The sequence below is a fragment of the Dysidea avara genome, chromosome 4, assembly GCF_963678975.1.
Source record: "Dysidea avara chromosome 4, odDysAvar1.4, whole genome shotgun sequence".
NCBI classification, from domain to species: domain Eukaryota; kingdom Metazoa; phylum Porifera; class Demospongiae; order Dictyoceratida; family Dysideidae; genus Dysidea; species Dysidea avara.
Genome location: NC_089275.1, coordinates 29,113,780 through 29,128,228, shown reverse-complemented (window position 1 = coordinate 29,128,228; position 14,449 = coordinate 29,113,780). Strand labels below are relative to the sequence as shown.

The 14,449-nt window shown below is 39.7% G+C and overlaps 2 protein-coding genes across 8 annotated transcripts in view; one reads left to right on the top strand and one right to left on the bottom strand.

Moving 5' to 3' along the window:
* LOC136252722 (phosphatidylinositol phosphatase PTPRQ-like) overlaps positions 1 to 14,449 on the bottom strand; it is a 62,950-nt gene that overhangs the window by 2,747 nt on the left and 45,754 nt on the right. Inside the window, exon 10 of the mRNA XM_066045290.1 lies at positions 1,375 to 1,710. Within this exon, the coding sequence (XP_065901362.1) occupies positions 1,375 to 1,710 (336 nt within the window). The remainder of the gene's footprint in view (positions 1 to 1,374; positions 1,711 to 14,449) is intronic.
* LOC136254637 (coiled-coil domain-containing protein 158-like) lies at positions 2,697 to 9,081 on the top strand. Of its 7 annotated transcripts, none has more exons than XM_066047388.1 (3): positions 2,697 to 2,822; positions 2,989 to 6,363; positions 6,421 to 9,081. In XM_066047388.1, exon 2 carries the CDS (start codon positions 3,020 to 3,022, stop codon positions 4,415 to 4,417), a length of 1,398 nt encoding a protein of 465 aa, XP_065903460.1. In that variant the 5' UTR covers positions 2,697 to 2,822; positions 2,989 to 3,019; the 3' UTR covers positions 4,418 to 6,363; positions 6,421 to 9,081. The 7 variants fall into 7 exon arrangements, with proteins under 7 accessions (XP_065903460.1, XP_065903457.1, XP_065903455.1 ...); XM_066047385.1 differs by lacking the exon at positions 2,697 to 2,822 and having other exon boundaries at positions 2,927 to 4,554; positions 4,640 to 6,363; XM_066047383.1 differs by lacking the exon at positions 2,697 to 2,822 and having other exon boundaries at positions 2,927 to 5,324; positions 5,445 to 6,363.

Genomic DNA, 14,449 nt, shown 5'->3' with positions numbered 1-14,449 from the left:
TTTGTGTTTTATAGCAATTTTTGCAAACTGTGCGAAAAGAAATCGAAGCCCTGTAGCCCCCTGCGGCGAAGATAAAAAAACGAAGAAATTAAAATGAAACTGTGCCACTTATATCTCAGAAATGGCTACGGAGATTTCCTTCAAATTTGGTAAGTAGCGTGGCCTACCTGGCGTGAAACTAGTTCCAATCGGATAAGGGATCATGGAGCTACAAAGGTGTGAAAATTGCGTTTTCTTTCTTCCTGTAAATATACTCACGATGTGGCGCGCCGGCTTCTTGGGCCACACGACACACTACCGTATGTATTGATTATATTTGATTATAACTTGTTAACACAATTTCCTAAGGTGACAATTTTAGTACTAAAAGATTCATCTTTGTGAGAGCCTTTTAATGGTTTTGATATAAGTAATATCCTAGCTGAGATATGACTATAAAACATCAAACCATTAAGGAGCAAAAAAGTGTTTTTTTATTTCAGTTATTTTCACATTGTTCCCCTATGAGGATTCCTTAGGACTTTTTCTGTCATTGAGGACATAATAAGGAAACAAAACCTGTTGAGTTTGCATTTGTTGCAATTAGTGTGAGGCTGACCCACATAATGACTGTACTATGATGGGTCTTTACCAGGGAGGGGGAGGTTTGAGGAGTTCAAACAAGCATCCTTCTGGCTTTGTCACTTTTAAAAGACCCTTTTAATATGTTACCGGATTTGCGAAAAGGAGTCTTCCACACACATCCAATTCTATAAACTTGGAAGACCATAACTTAGTGCTCAAAAAAGATACAGACCTGAAATTTTCTCCATCCATTAACCTGTTTGGTGCTCTTAGCTGACCAAATTTCAAGTCAATACCTTTTTTCAATCTCAAGTTATAAATCGTCAAAGTTCATAAACTGGATGTGTGTGGAAGACCCCTTTTCGCAAATTCAGTCACATATATATTACGCACACCTGCACTGGTAGCCCTGGTAACCATTCAATTAATTTTGACTGTTGTTATGGGTGGAGTGATGGCTTGTTTCTACTAATTAATGCTACATTTCTCTGTCACAAGCAGCTGTCAACAGTGTTAAGGTACAACAACTACAAGCTCTACTGTAAATAAGTTAGACTTAGATCACAGGGGTCTAAGTAATTTAGTAACCCTTAGGCCCTATAGTAGTGCCTTCGCTTCGCTCAGGCACCATGACACAGGGCCATCAGGTTTCTAAATTACTTAGACCCCTGTGGTCTGAAGTCTAACTATTACGCGAAATTGATTATTGTACAATGTACATTAATTTTCTTACTTTCATTTTGATTATTACTTAAATATCCTACTATGAAGTATACATTATGCACACTTAAACAAATTTTATACACTCACCATCCTCCAGTGTCATCACAGTAATGGGATCACTAAATGGACCTATTCCTACTGCAGTAGCTGCTGCAATTCTAACAGTGTAGTTGTAATTAGGATGTAACATGTCAATTGATTGCATATAATTCTGTGAAGCATCATACGTCCTACTAAAATTCTTTCCTGTTTGTGAAATTACTGTTCCATTGTCCACATTCAGTATCTGTACTTCCATGACAATCACATGATATCTAATAATTACACCGTTTTGTTCTTTTAGTGAAGGTGGTTTCCATGACAATGTAATATTACTAGATGACTGAACAGATACACTGACATTTACTGGAACTTCAGTTGGAGCTGTGTAATATAATAATATATGAAACACAATTATCAATACACATGACAGAGTGTTGTGCAGCCCAAGAAGCCAGCCATGAGTATACTGACTAGAAGAAAGAAAACACAATTTCCATGTATACATACCTCTCACACCACTTTAAAATCTATTATGATCATAACGCCTGCACAAGAAATAGTGACTTGAGATACTCTAATACAGCAGTCACCCTAATAGAACAGTCACACATGTATACCATAAATCAAAAAAAATTGCTGTCAAAAATTTTTTGTTGCTGGCCGTATTGATGAAAATTAAAATGATGAACTATATGAATAATTTGCAAATACTGATATTAACGTTAGGTATCCTGTCAATTTTTTTTGTCGATTATGCCAGTGGCGAAAATATGTTGCACCAAAATATTAACAGACAAAAATTTTCTATGCCAAAATTTTCCTGTTTTACAGTAGCTGACAAAAACCAACACAAACTAGTACATTAATTTTAAAATGAGGCAATAAAAAGTGCTGAAACATGATGGTATTACAGCATAGCTTGGTGGAAAAAATCCCTACTTTGGCATTGAATAAAATCATTGTTAGCCAATGTAGGAATTTCCCCACTGAGCTATGCTGCAATACCATCATTCACTTATTGTTTCACTACCTGCTATGTTGTTATGCTATAGGCATTTTTCACTATGGCAACACCATTTGTCATTTGGTTCCATCACTTGGATCCCTACTTAATTTTTAAATTAATAATTTATAATATACTTGTGCATGACTATTAATGGTTATGTAACAATGCTGACCTAACCTTAGCAGCAGCACCTGATTTAACTGAGTTTACTGTTATTGTACATGTAAAACACTAATTAATGTAGTCACCCGATGTTGTAATAGTCACCTGATGATGTAAAGTAATCAACTGATGTTCTAGTATAAAAGGTGTATACTGTTTTAAATCATTGGAGTCTTTGATCATTGAGTCTTGAAGTGGTTCTGTCGCGATAAGCTCTGCAGGCGAGTTTTGAGGCTTACTGGGCAGGAGAAATCTTTACAGTGGAGGTCCTCCCAAGATAGGAGTGAATGGACTTACTCTGCTAGGGGAGACTCCCTTACAGACAGTGAGCAATAAGGCTTTAGCTTAGTCCATAAATTGGCCATAGTGGACATTAATTTTGTCAATTAAGTTTAGGACAGAAATGGAGCTTTCAGGTTGTAGAGAAGCTTATCCTCTGATTTCTAGGCATATTGACATTGAACAATGGCATTTATTGGCTCAATCTTTAGATTTACCTGTCACTGGCACTGGTTCCAAGTCATGGTGGAAGGGAAACTAAGGGAACTGGAGAGAGATCCTGCAAATGTGCAACTAGTAATCAAGGAAATTTCAGGGGGACTACAGAGGTTAGAGCTACATGATGAAGGTGGAGCATTCTTAGAAGTTTCAGTGCCAGGTGAATGCCCAACTTTAGCTCCTGTTAGTTCTTGTCCCTCATTGGCAAGCTCAAGAGAGAGTGTGTTGGATGAACCTACTGACACAGGATTACATGAAACCTTGGAGAATGCCAATGCTGAGATTTGCTCACTTGGACAGTTATCAGAGAAACAGAGGTTAGCTATATTGGAGTGTAAGTGCTTGCTTTCAGACACCGAGGAGAAAGCAACAGAGCTGGCCCTTAAGAACCAGCAGCTGACCAAGCTACTTGCTGAGACTGAGGAGAAAGCAACAGAGCTGGCCCTTAAGAGTCAGCAGCTGACCAAGCTACTTGCTGAGACTGAGGCGAGAGAGACAGAACTGGCTCTTGAGAACCAGCAGCTTACACAATCACTTGCTGGAACGGAGGAAAAGATGACTAAGTTAGTTTTGGAATGTGAAGAGTTAAGAAAACATTGTTCAGGTTCCGAAGTGGAATGTCGTAAATGTGAACTTCTACAGGCTAAGGTTAGAGTTAAGGAGTTGTGGAAAGACATTTGTGATCAGATTCGTGAGTTTGATTATGCTTTGTGGGAGAGAGACAAGGAACTAGAGTATCTAAGGAAACAGACAGGAATGAAGAGTGCTGTGACTATGTCGCTTGCAACTGAGCAGATTGTTCTGTCTGGACACTCTAGTGGAGCCACTAATGTTAGCAGGCTCTTACCCTCCTCTACTGTTGATCTCCACAGAGATATTTTGTTGCCCAATCAAACTGTTCCAGTTCTTCCTAAACATGTAACCACTGCTGTTGACAAGCCTGCCAGCAATGGAGTCACAACATCATCAAAGCTACTTGAGCAGTCTCATATGCCGCCAACAATGGAGTCAGGACAACCTGTACAGGTACCCTCATCATTTGTTTTACCTTCTGTGTCATTTCATACAGGGCTACCTAGTATGGTCTCTGGTAATCCTGCAAGGACTGTGTCTACAATGATGCCCCATGTTTGGAATGTGCCATGCGCTGGGTTGCACATGAGTACTGCTGTCTCTAGCAGCCCTTCAGTAACACAAGCAGGCCTCCCAGTCTCATTGAGTGACACTTCAGTACAGCATCGAGGTAAAGCCCCTCCAATAGATACTTCCACTGGGGAAGATGCTGAAACCTGTTTTGATGATTGGCTACCAACATTGGAAAGAGCTGCAGCTTGGAATAACTGGACTGATAGTGAAACGCTCATGCAGTTGGCTGGATATTTGCGTGGTAGAGCTTTACTTGAGTGGAATTTTATGAGTTAAACTGAACGTGATACTTACAAGTCAGCTATTTCTGGATTGAGAGTATGATTAGATCCCAGCAGTAAAACATTGTCGGCTATAGATTTTAGACACATCACTCAAAAGGAATCCGAGAGTGTTTCTGATTTCAGCAGAAGGTTGGTATGCACATTTCAGCTGGCGTTTGGTCATGACCCGATGTCAGCAGAAACTAGAGATGTGTTACTGTATGGTAAACTACAGGATGGCCTGCGAATTGATCTCGTTAGTAAAGCTCCAGCCATCTCTGAAGCCCAAAGCTATAAAGAGCTTTGCATAGCTGCAAAAAATGAAGAGAGATGACTTGCAGAATTGAAGTGGAAAAAACAGTATACTAAAAGAGTTTTCTACCCTGTTTTCATACCCACAGACTAACATAAATTATCAATGGCAGGATTCAGGAGCAAAAAGGAATAACAAGAAAAAGTTATTTCCATTTCAAAGGCAGGTTAGATGTTATGTATGTGATAGTCTTGATCACCTTACTCATGATTGTGTAAAGCTACCAAGAGTGAGAGTCGCGTAAGGAAAAACTGGGTAGTCAGAACTGAAGACAAGCCCATAGAGATATTTCCAAACAAATTTTCAAAGATAGTTGATTCCTTGTTCTCACCCATTGAGACCTCAGTGTCCACAGTCCAAGTTAAGGAAGTTACTCAGACTACCAGTACTCCTAAGAGCATTGAGGTACAGATTGAGGGACTCCCAATCAGAGGAATTATAGATACTGGCTCTGACATCACGATACTTAGTGGAAATGCATTACAAGAAATTGTTACAGCTTGTGGAATTAAAAGGGAGCAGTTTAAACCACCTGATAGAACCGCTTGTACTTATGGGTACCAACTGTTGAAGTTGGATGGACAACTGGACTTACGGATCAAATTTGGTGAGAAGTCAATGTGTGAAAGAGTGTATGTTAAGTTAGATGCACCTGATATATTACTACTTTCTGAGAATGTGTGTTGTAAGCTAAATATTATTACTTACCATCCTGATGTCCAATCAGTTTTTCCAGCTGCAGATCATAGTAAGTTGAAGAAGAAAAAGAACAAGAAATCCAGGATCAGTCTTATCCAGACTGTTCGCTTACCTGCTGATAGTTCAGCCTTGGTTCTGGTGGAAGTTAAGGAGTCAACAAATACTACTTACCTTATGTTGGAGATGATTGATACCTCATGGTAATTGATTGTCTAATAAGGAATGATGGAAGTGGTAGTGCACCTACTGTTGTGTTTAACACTAGCTTGTATACTCAGGTGCTTAAGGAAGGTATGCATGTTGGGAAGGCTGCTAAAGTTGACCTGATTCAAGCTATTGCAGATGAGATTGGTAGTCATCATTCTGAAGGGAAGGATGATTCATGTGTGATGAATGTCCGAACTTTTTCAAATGAGCACATTCACTGGAGGAAGCAAGAATTAAAGAAACAGATGAAATGTTCTTCTAATTTTCAGGTGTTGTCTTTGGCAGAAATGGACAAACTACTTACCACCCTAGAGGAGTATCATCACATATTTTCAATTGCTGAAGGAGAAAGAGGAGAGACCAGTCTAGTAGAGTTCAACATAAGCACTAATAGTGCAACTCCTATGAAGCAAGTAACATGATGGGTTCCATTTGCAGCTTGAGAGGAGATTGCTGTACAGCTGAGCAAGATGCAAGAGGAAGGAGTCATACAGGCATCAAAGAACTCATGGGCAAGCCCCAAAGTGTTAGTAAGGAAGCGTAATGGCTCATTGATTTCACGTTGATTATAGAGCACTCAATGAAGTTGCCAAGCCTGAGGTGTTTCCGCTGCCACAGATAGATGATCTGCTAGACAAATTGGGTCAGTCCAAGTACTTAGATTTGAAGTCTGGCTACTGGCAGATCAGAGTGGGTGCTTCTAGCCGGGAGAAGACAACTTTTGTGACTCATAGAGAATTGTATGAATTTTGTGTTATGCCCTTTGGCGTCAAGAATGCGCCTTCTTTTTTTCAAAGGTTAATGCAGAATTTGCTTTTGGGTTTAAAGAAGGACACTGAACAGGAATTTGTGGTTGTGTACTTGGATGACATTATTGTGTTTTCCAGAACATTCAGTGATCATTTGATCCACCTGCAAAGAGTTTGAAGGAGGCAGGCTTGAAACTTAATCCTCAGAAATGCAGGTTCTGTTGTTCAAAAGTGGAGTATTTAGGACATCTTGTCACTCCTAATGGTTTTAAACCCAGTATCAGGAACATAGAAGCAGTAAAAGACTTTCCAGTTCCTACAACTTTGAAAGAGCTTAGGCAATGTTTAGGGTTGACATCACATTACAGGAGATTTGTCAAAGGCTACTCTTCCTTAGCACAGCCGTTGTATGAAAGGAAGGATGTAGCATACCACTGGACAGCAGAATGTGAGTTTGCCTTTAACTACCTCAAGTCTTGTTTAATAACTGTACCAGTACTTGTATACCCAGACTTTGACAGGGATTTTGTACTGGAGATGGATGCAAGTATTTTGGGATTGGGAGCTATTCAATCACAAGTTCAAGATCATGGGAAGTTGCATCCCCTAGCATATGCTAGTCGCTCACTCTAAAGGTCTGAGCAGAATTATCCAGTCACAGAATTGGAGACGTTAGCAATAGTATAGGAAATCACCCACTTTTGGTATTACTTGTATGGATACCAAGTGACTGTCTACACAGACCATGCTGCGGTAAAGGCAGTATTGGGGACCCCTAATCCCACAGGCAAGCATGCACGATGGTGGATCAAGGTTCATGGTAGTGGTGTTGGAAGATTAGAGTTTATACACAAAGCTGGGAAGGAAAACTGTCATGCTGATGCACTGTCCCATCAGTCCAACTTACCTGCACCTGAGAAAGAGGATGGAGAACTAGAAGTACAAGTAGCCAAGATTTCCTCAAGCAGGACACCAGAGAATATTGTCGATCTTCTGAATAAACAGCCCATGATGACACAACTAATTATAATAATTTTAATTCACAACAGTTAGCAGATCCTGAGCTGAGTCCTATCATACTGTATTTAAGAGATAGTGTGTTACCTGAGAATGGGCAGCAGGCACAAGAAGTGATCACTTTAGCACAGCGCTTTGCCATGTCAGGCAATATACTATACCGTTAGAATTCTAAACAAGGAGAATTACCACAGATAGTGGTCCCTACCTCACTGAAGCAACAGCTTATGGAAGAACATCATGCTGGAGTCCTAGCTGGTAACTTTTCTAGTCCACGACTTTTTAAGATGATTTCTAGAAGGTGGTGGTGGAACCATATATATAAAGACCTAATGGATTATGCTAGAAGCTACCCTCAGGGGAAGATCAGAACAGAAATCAATTCCACCCCTGAAGCCAATCCCTGTTGATCATCCCTTTCAGATCGTCGGGGTTGACATCATGGAACTTTGTCTAACCACAAGGGGAAACAGGGATTTAATAGTTTTTCAAAACCTATTTACAAAATGGCCTATGGCATTTCCTATGCCGGATCAGAAGGCTGAAAGAATAGCTCGACTATTAGCAGAGGAGGTTGTACCACTATGTGATGTGCCAGAAGCCTTGTTGTCTGATAGAGGAACTAATTTTCTGTCAACTTTAATGCAGGATGCTTGTAGGCTACTAGGAATCACATAGTTGAACACAACTGCCCATCATTCACAGTGTTATGGCATGATTGAGAGGCTCAACAGAACATTTTAAGCAATGCTCCAGAAACAGGCAGCTAAGTTTGGATCTCAATGGGACACTTACCTTCCAGGGGCTTTATGGGCCTGTTGTAACATGCACCATAGTTCCACAGGTGAGAAGCCTTCTTATTTATTGTTCGGCTTTGACTGCTGTTCGCCAACAGAAGCGGAACTAGTGCCAACCACTTCACACCAGCCTGTTGACATCAGAGATTATCGAGAACAATTAGTCGAGATGCTTTCTTCACCAAAGACTATGGCAGGAAAGGCAAATCGGGAAGCTCAGCATAAATACAAATATCAATATGACAAGGTAGCTACCAACCCAAGGTACAAAGTTGTAGACTGGGTGTTTGTTTATTTCCCTTCAGAGGAGACTGGCAAATTACGCAAACTGTCTCAGCCTTGGCGTGGCCCTTTTCGAGTTATTTCAAAGGACAACCATGATGTGACTGTTGTTAAAGTGTATTTCCCAGATGATCCACCATTACAGGTTCACCAAATGAGAGTCAAGAATTGTCCTTTGTCATTTCCTTGTACGTACTATTGGTATGGAAATAAAAGATCTAAACCTGGACGACCACCCAAATGGGTTGAAAATTTATGAGTCAACCACAACTAAAGATAACTGGTGAACTAGCTGAAACAGTGTCTTCAAAGAAGAAGAAATGTAGGAAGCGCAAGTTAGCACCAAGAGCCACAACCAGACTATCATTGGTCCCTCAGGATGGTTCAAGAAGTTCTCCATATAATTTACGGAGCCAGAAATCAGACGACAATCAGACGAGCTTAATCATCGGAGGGCATATGTAACAAAGCTGACCTAACTTTAGCAGCAGCACCCAATTTAACTGAGTTTACTGTTATTGTACATGTAAAACATTAATTAATGTAGTCACCTGATGTTGTATAGTCGCCTGATGATGTAAAGTAATCAACTGATGTTCTAGTATAAAAATTATCAGAGTCTTTGATTATTGAGTCTTGACGTAGTTCTGTTGCGATAAGCTCTGCAGGGGAGTTTTGAGGCTTACTGGGCAGGCAAAAACCTTTACAGTCAGTTATAACAAAATATTTTTATTTGGTATATGGAATGAAATCTAATCCAAAAGGGTCAAGCTGTAAAAAAGAGTGCTGCACCAATTTAACCTGAATCGCCGTTATTAAAATTTGTACAATTAACCTACACAATCACAGCCATTTCTTAGCTGCCACCTTAAAAAGATTTGAAGTTGACTTTTAATACTTAACTACTTTTGATATTATCAGCAATTGTACAAATTTTATATCATTATATTGATCAATGTGCGGCCCAAGAAGCCGGCGCACCACACCGCGAGTATATTAACAGGAAGAAAATGTGATTTCGCACCTTTGTAGCACCGTGATCCCTTATACGATTGAAACTAGATTTGAAACAAACGTGCCGACTAGGTAGGGGAGTCTACATTCCAAATTTTAAGATAATTACTCCAGCTATTTCCAAGATATGAGTGGCCAAAGTTTGGCATTTTTTTCTTTTTCTTTTTGCACACTTTACAAAATCTGCCATAAAATGCAAATGCGTACTCTGATCAAGCTGAAATTTAGTATACATAAAGGGCTTATTAAGGCGAATCTCAGTACCAAGTTTAATAGGAATCCGGTACAAATTCACTAAGTTATGACCAATTATTTGTGTAAAATAAGGTCATGTCCACAGGGTAAACTCCTTAGAGGAATGAGTTGAACATTACGGTGTAGATGGAGTAGCCATTGTAGGAATGCCTTTTTGTGGTTTGAAAGGAATCCAGATAAAGACCATTGAGATATGACACAAAAGCCAACCTGTGTTGCAATTATGCGATCGAATTTTATAAATAAAAACTATTTGTTTTCACGCCTACCAGGCAAACCGCTTAGAGCAATGAGTTGAAAATCGGTATGTAGCTGGAATAATCATCATAGAAAGTCTTTGCAGTAGTACAGAAGAATCGGATTACAAACCACTTAGTTATGATCCGAAAGCAAACTACTTGTAGCAAAAGCTGAGGGGTCCGACACTTTGTGAAATCTTGTACGCTCCTGCAGTAGAAATCAGAAATCAAGGCCTCTAACTTCTGTATTTCTCTGTAAATCGGAGATGTTTTGCGTAAACTAAAGCTTGTGTGGGCAGAAATCAGCAGAAATCAGAAATCACAGTAGAAATCTGGAAATCTCGTACGCTCTCTCTGAAGTGTCGGACCCCTCAGCAAAAGCTAGATCAAGATACTCTAATAGCACAGTCACCCTATTAGAGCATTCAGTATCGTTAGTAACTTGGAGCGTTCAGCTACATAACAAGTCACTGTTTAGAGAGTTCAGCTATGCAACAAGTTACCCAGTAGAGAATTCAGCTAAAAAATGTTACCCAGTAGAGAGCTCCGCTACAAACAGATCACCCTGTGGAGTATTCAGCTACAAAAAGCCACCCTATTTAGAGATATCAGCACGAAACAAGTAGACTTCAGCTACAAACAGGCCCCACAGTAGAGAGATCAGCTGCAAAAAGGTATCCTGTGAAGAGTTCAGCTATATACAAAAGGCCACCATATAATACAGAGATCAGCTAGAAACTAGTAATCTGTAGAGAGTTAAGCTACAAATAGGTCCCCCAATAGAGGGAGTTCAGCTACACAGAAACAAGTCACACAGTACAGAACTCAGCTACAAAACTCAGCTACAAACAAATCACTCTGTGGAGATTTCAGCTACAAGCAAGTCACCCTGTAGAGAGATCAGCCAAAAAGAGTTCACCTATAGAGTTCACCTACAAACAGGTCACCCAGTAGAGAGTTCAGCTACAAAAAAGTGAGTTTAGCTAGAAGGTAGTCACTCGGTAGAGAATTCAGCTAGAAACAAGTCACTTGGTAGAGAATTCAGCTAGAAACAAGTCCCCTGTATATAGTTCAGGTCACTCAGGAGAGAGTTCACCTGCAAACAGATCACTCAGGAGAGAGTTCACCTGCAAACAGATCACCCGGTAGAGAGTTCACTTACAAACAAATCATCCTGTGGAGAGTTCAGCTACAAACAAATCACTTGTTCAGCTACAAATAATTTACCCTGCTAAGTTCAGCTACAAGCTAGTTATACGTTAGAAAATTCAGCTACAAACGATTCACCAGTAGAGAGTTCAGCTACAAACAAATCACCCTGTAGAGAGTTCAGCTACAAACAATTCACTCTGCGAAGTACAGCTACAGACTAGTTTACCCATTAGAGAATTCAGCAACAAACAAATCACCTGGTAGAGAGTTCAACTACAAGCAAATCACCCTGTGGAGAGTTCAGCTACAAACAAATCACCTTATACAGCATTCTGCTACAAACAAATCAGCCTATGCAGAGTTTACTACAAATAAGCCATCCTGTAGATTGGTAGAGAATTCAGTCTAGAAATGAGTTACCGGTAGAGTGTTCAGCTATAAACAATCACCCTGTGGAGAGTTCAGCTGCAAACAAGCCATTCTGTATAGAATTCAGCTATAAGAAAGTCACCCAGTAGAGAATTAAGCTACACAGAAGTTACCCGTAGAGAGTTCGGCTGCATACAAACACAAGATCAGTTGCAAACAGGCCATCCTGTAGAGAATTCAGCTACAAGCAAGTCACCCATTACAGAATTCAGCTACAAACAAGTTACCTTTAGAGAGTTCAGCTATAAACAAGTTGTACAGTAGAGAGTTGAGCTACAAAACTTCACACTGTAGAGATTCAGCTACAAATAAGTCACCCTGTATGATGTTCAGATACAAACAAATCCCCCTCTAGAGAGATCAGCTACAAACAAGTTACCTGTATAGAGAGTTCAATTACAAACAACAAGTCCTCCAGTAGGGAGTTCAGCTACAAAAAGTCACCTGTAGATAGTTCAGCTACAAATAGGTCACCCAGTTGAGAGTTCAGTAGTCATTCAGTAGAGAATTCAGCTGCAGTACAAACAAGTCACCTGTAGAGAGTTTGGCTACAAACAGGCCACCCCGTATAGAGTTCAGCTATATACTGTAAAGACAATTCATCATCCAGAGAGTCATCTACAAGCCCAAGTCACACAGTAGAGATTTCAGCTACAAACAAGTAACTCTGTAGAGAGATTAGCTTGAAACTGTTACCCCGTAGAAAGATCAGCTAGAAACAAATCTCGCTGTAGAGAGATCAGCTAGAAAAAAATCACTCTGTAGAGAAACCAGCTGGAAACAAGGCACCTTGTGGAGATATCAGCTTGATAAAATCACGCTGCACAGGTTCCAACTACATTTCCAGTCACCCTGCGGAGAGTTTAGCAAAATAAAAATCTCTCAATACACTGATCAGTAAATCACCCTGTACAGCATTCAGTTAAGAAACAAATCACCCTGTAGAGAGATCAGCTAGAAACAAATCACTCTGTAGAGAGATCAGGTTGAAACAAGTTATGCTGCAAAATTCAACTAGTTTTCAAGTCACCCTGTGCTAGAAACAAGCAACCATGTAGAGAGATCAGCTCGAAACAAAATGAGAGTTTAGCCAAAAAGAAGTCACTCTGTAGAGAAATCAGCTATCAGTCACCCTGTAGAGAGATCAGTTAGCTAGAAACAAGTCACCCTGTACTGAGATTGGCTACATTTCAAATCATCCTGTACAAAGACCAACTTGAAACAAATCACCCCATAGAAGGATAAGTTAGAAACAAGTCACCCTGTAGAAAGATCAGATAGAATCAAGTCACCCTGTAGAGAGTTCAGCTAGAAACAAGTCACCCTGTAGAATGATCAGCTAGAACAAATCATGCTGTAGAGAAATCAGCTAGTAAAAATCACTCTGTGGAGAGATCAGCTGGAAACAAGGCACCCTTTAGAGAGATCAGCTTGATCAAGTCATCCTGTAGTGTGTCCAATTACACTACAAATCACCCTGTTGAGAGTTCAGCTACAAACAAATCTCTTAGTAAAAAGTTCAGCTAGAAACAAATCAGCTAATAGAAACAAGAAACCCTGTAGAAAGATCAGCTACAAAATGTCATCCTGTAGAGAGTTCTGCTACAAACAAATCACCCTGTAGAAAATTTGGCTACAAACAAATCATCCTGTAGATAAATCAGCTAGACACAAGTAGAGAGGTTAACCAGAAATGATCTGCCCTGCAGAGAGATCACCTAGAACTAAGTCACCATGTAGAGAGTTCAAGTGACCTTGAAGAGAGATAATGTTTGAAACAAGTTTACCTTGTACAGAGTTCAGCTACAAGCAATTCACCCTGTGGATAGATCAGCTAAAAGCAAGTCTCCCAGTATATAGAATGATCAGCTAAAAATAATTTACCCTAAAGAGAGATCAGTTAGAAACAAGTCACCCTGTATAGAGAGATCAGCTAGAAACCAGTCACCCTGTAGAAAGTTCAGATTACCCTGTTAGATCAGCTAGAAACAAGTCACTCTGTAGAGAGATCAGCTGGAAACAAGTTACCCTGTAAAAGGATCAGCTATAGTATGAATGCGTTTCAAAAACATTCAATAACTCATGGATGCAATTACACATGATCTTAAAATCTGCTCATTTGTCAACTACAAATGAACCATCTTGTAGAGAGATCAGCTACAAAAAAAATCACACTGTAGAGAGATCAGCTACAAAAAAGTTAGCCTGTAGTGAGTTCAACTACAACCTAATTACCATGCAGAGAGTTCAGCTAAAAACAAATCACACTCTAGAGAGATCAGCTATGACATCAGCTAGAAATAAGTCACCTTGTAGAAAGATCAGCTAGAACAATGTCACCATGTAGAGAGTTAAAAATCGCCTTTTTTAGATTAGCTAGGAACAAGTTACCCTGTTGAGAGACCCACTATAAACAAGTCACCTTATAGAGAGTTCAGCTACAAAAAAATCACTCTGTAAAGAACTGAAACAAACAAATCACAGTGTAGAGAGATCAGCTGCACGTAATAATTTCAAATTTTGATTAATTACTGATAAAAAAATACAGTAGTTAATATAGAAAACTCTGCTTGTATGTCTTTCTTCTTTCTCTGTAGTAAAGAAAAAACACAGGTTAAAATAACCCCAAAGCTGGCAATAATATAGCTTTGGTGTATACAAATACAAAAAGAAGTGATATCTAATCTAAAGCAGCCAAGCTGTAAAAAAGGTGCGGCCCTTAAAAAGGCCATGGTGAAAAAGATGTGAAATCCAAGGAGGCGGCCAAGAAATGGCTGTGATGGTATGTTAATGGAAAAATGGCATGGTGAAAAAAGATGTGAAATCCAAGGTGGTGGCCAAGAAATGGCTGTGATGGTAGGTTAATGTTAAAAATTTTAATAACGATAATTC

Excerpts from the sequence above, each read along its gene's own strand:
- LOC136254637 (XM_066047385.1), top strand. The coding sequence starts at position 2,963 with ATGGCATTTATTGGCTCAATCTTTAGATTTACCTGTCACTGGCACTGG.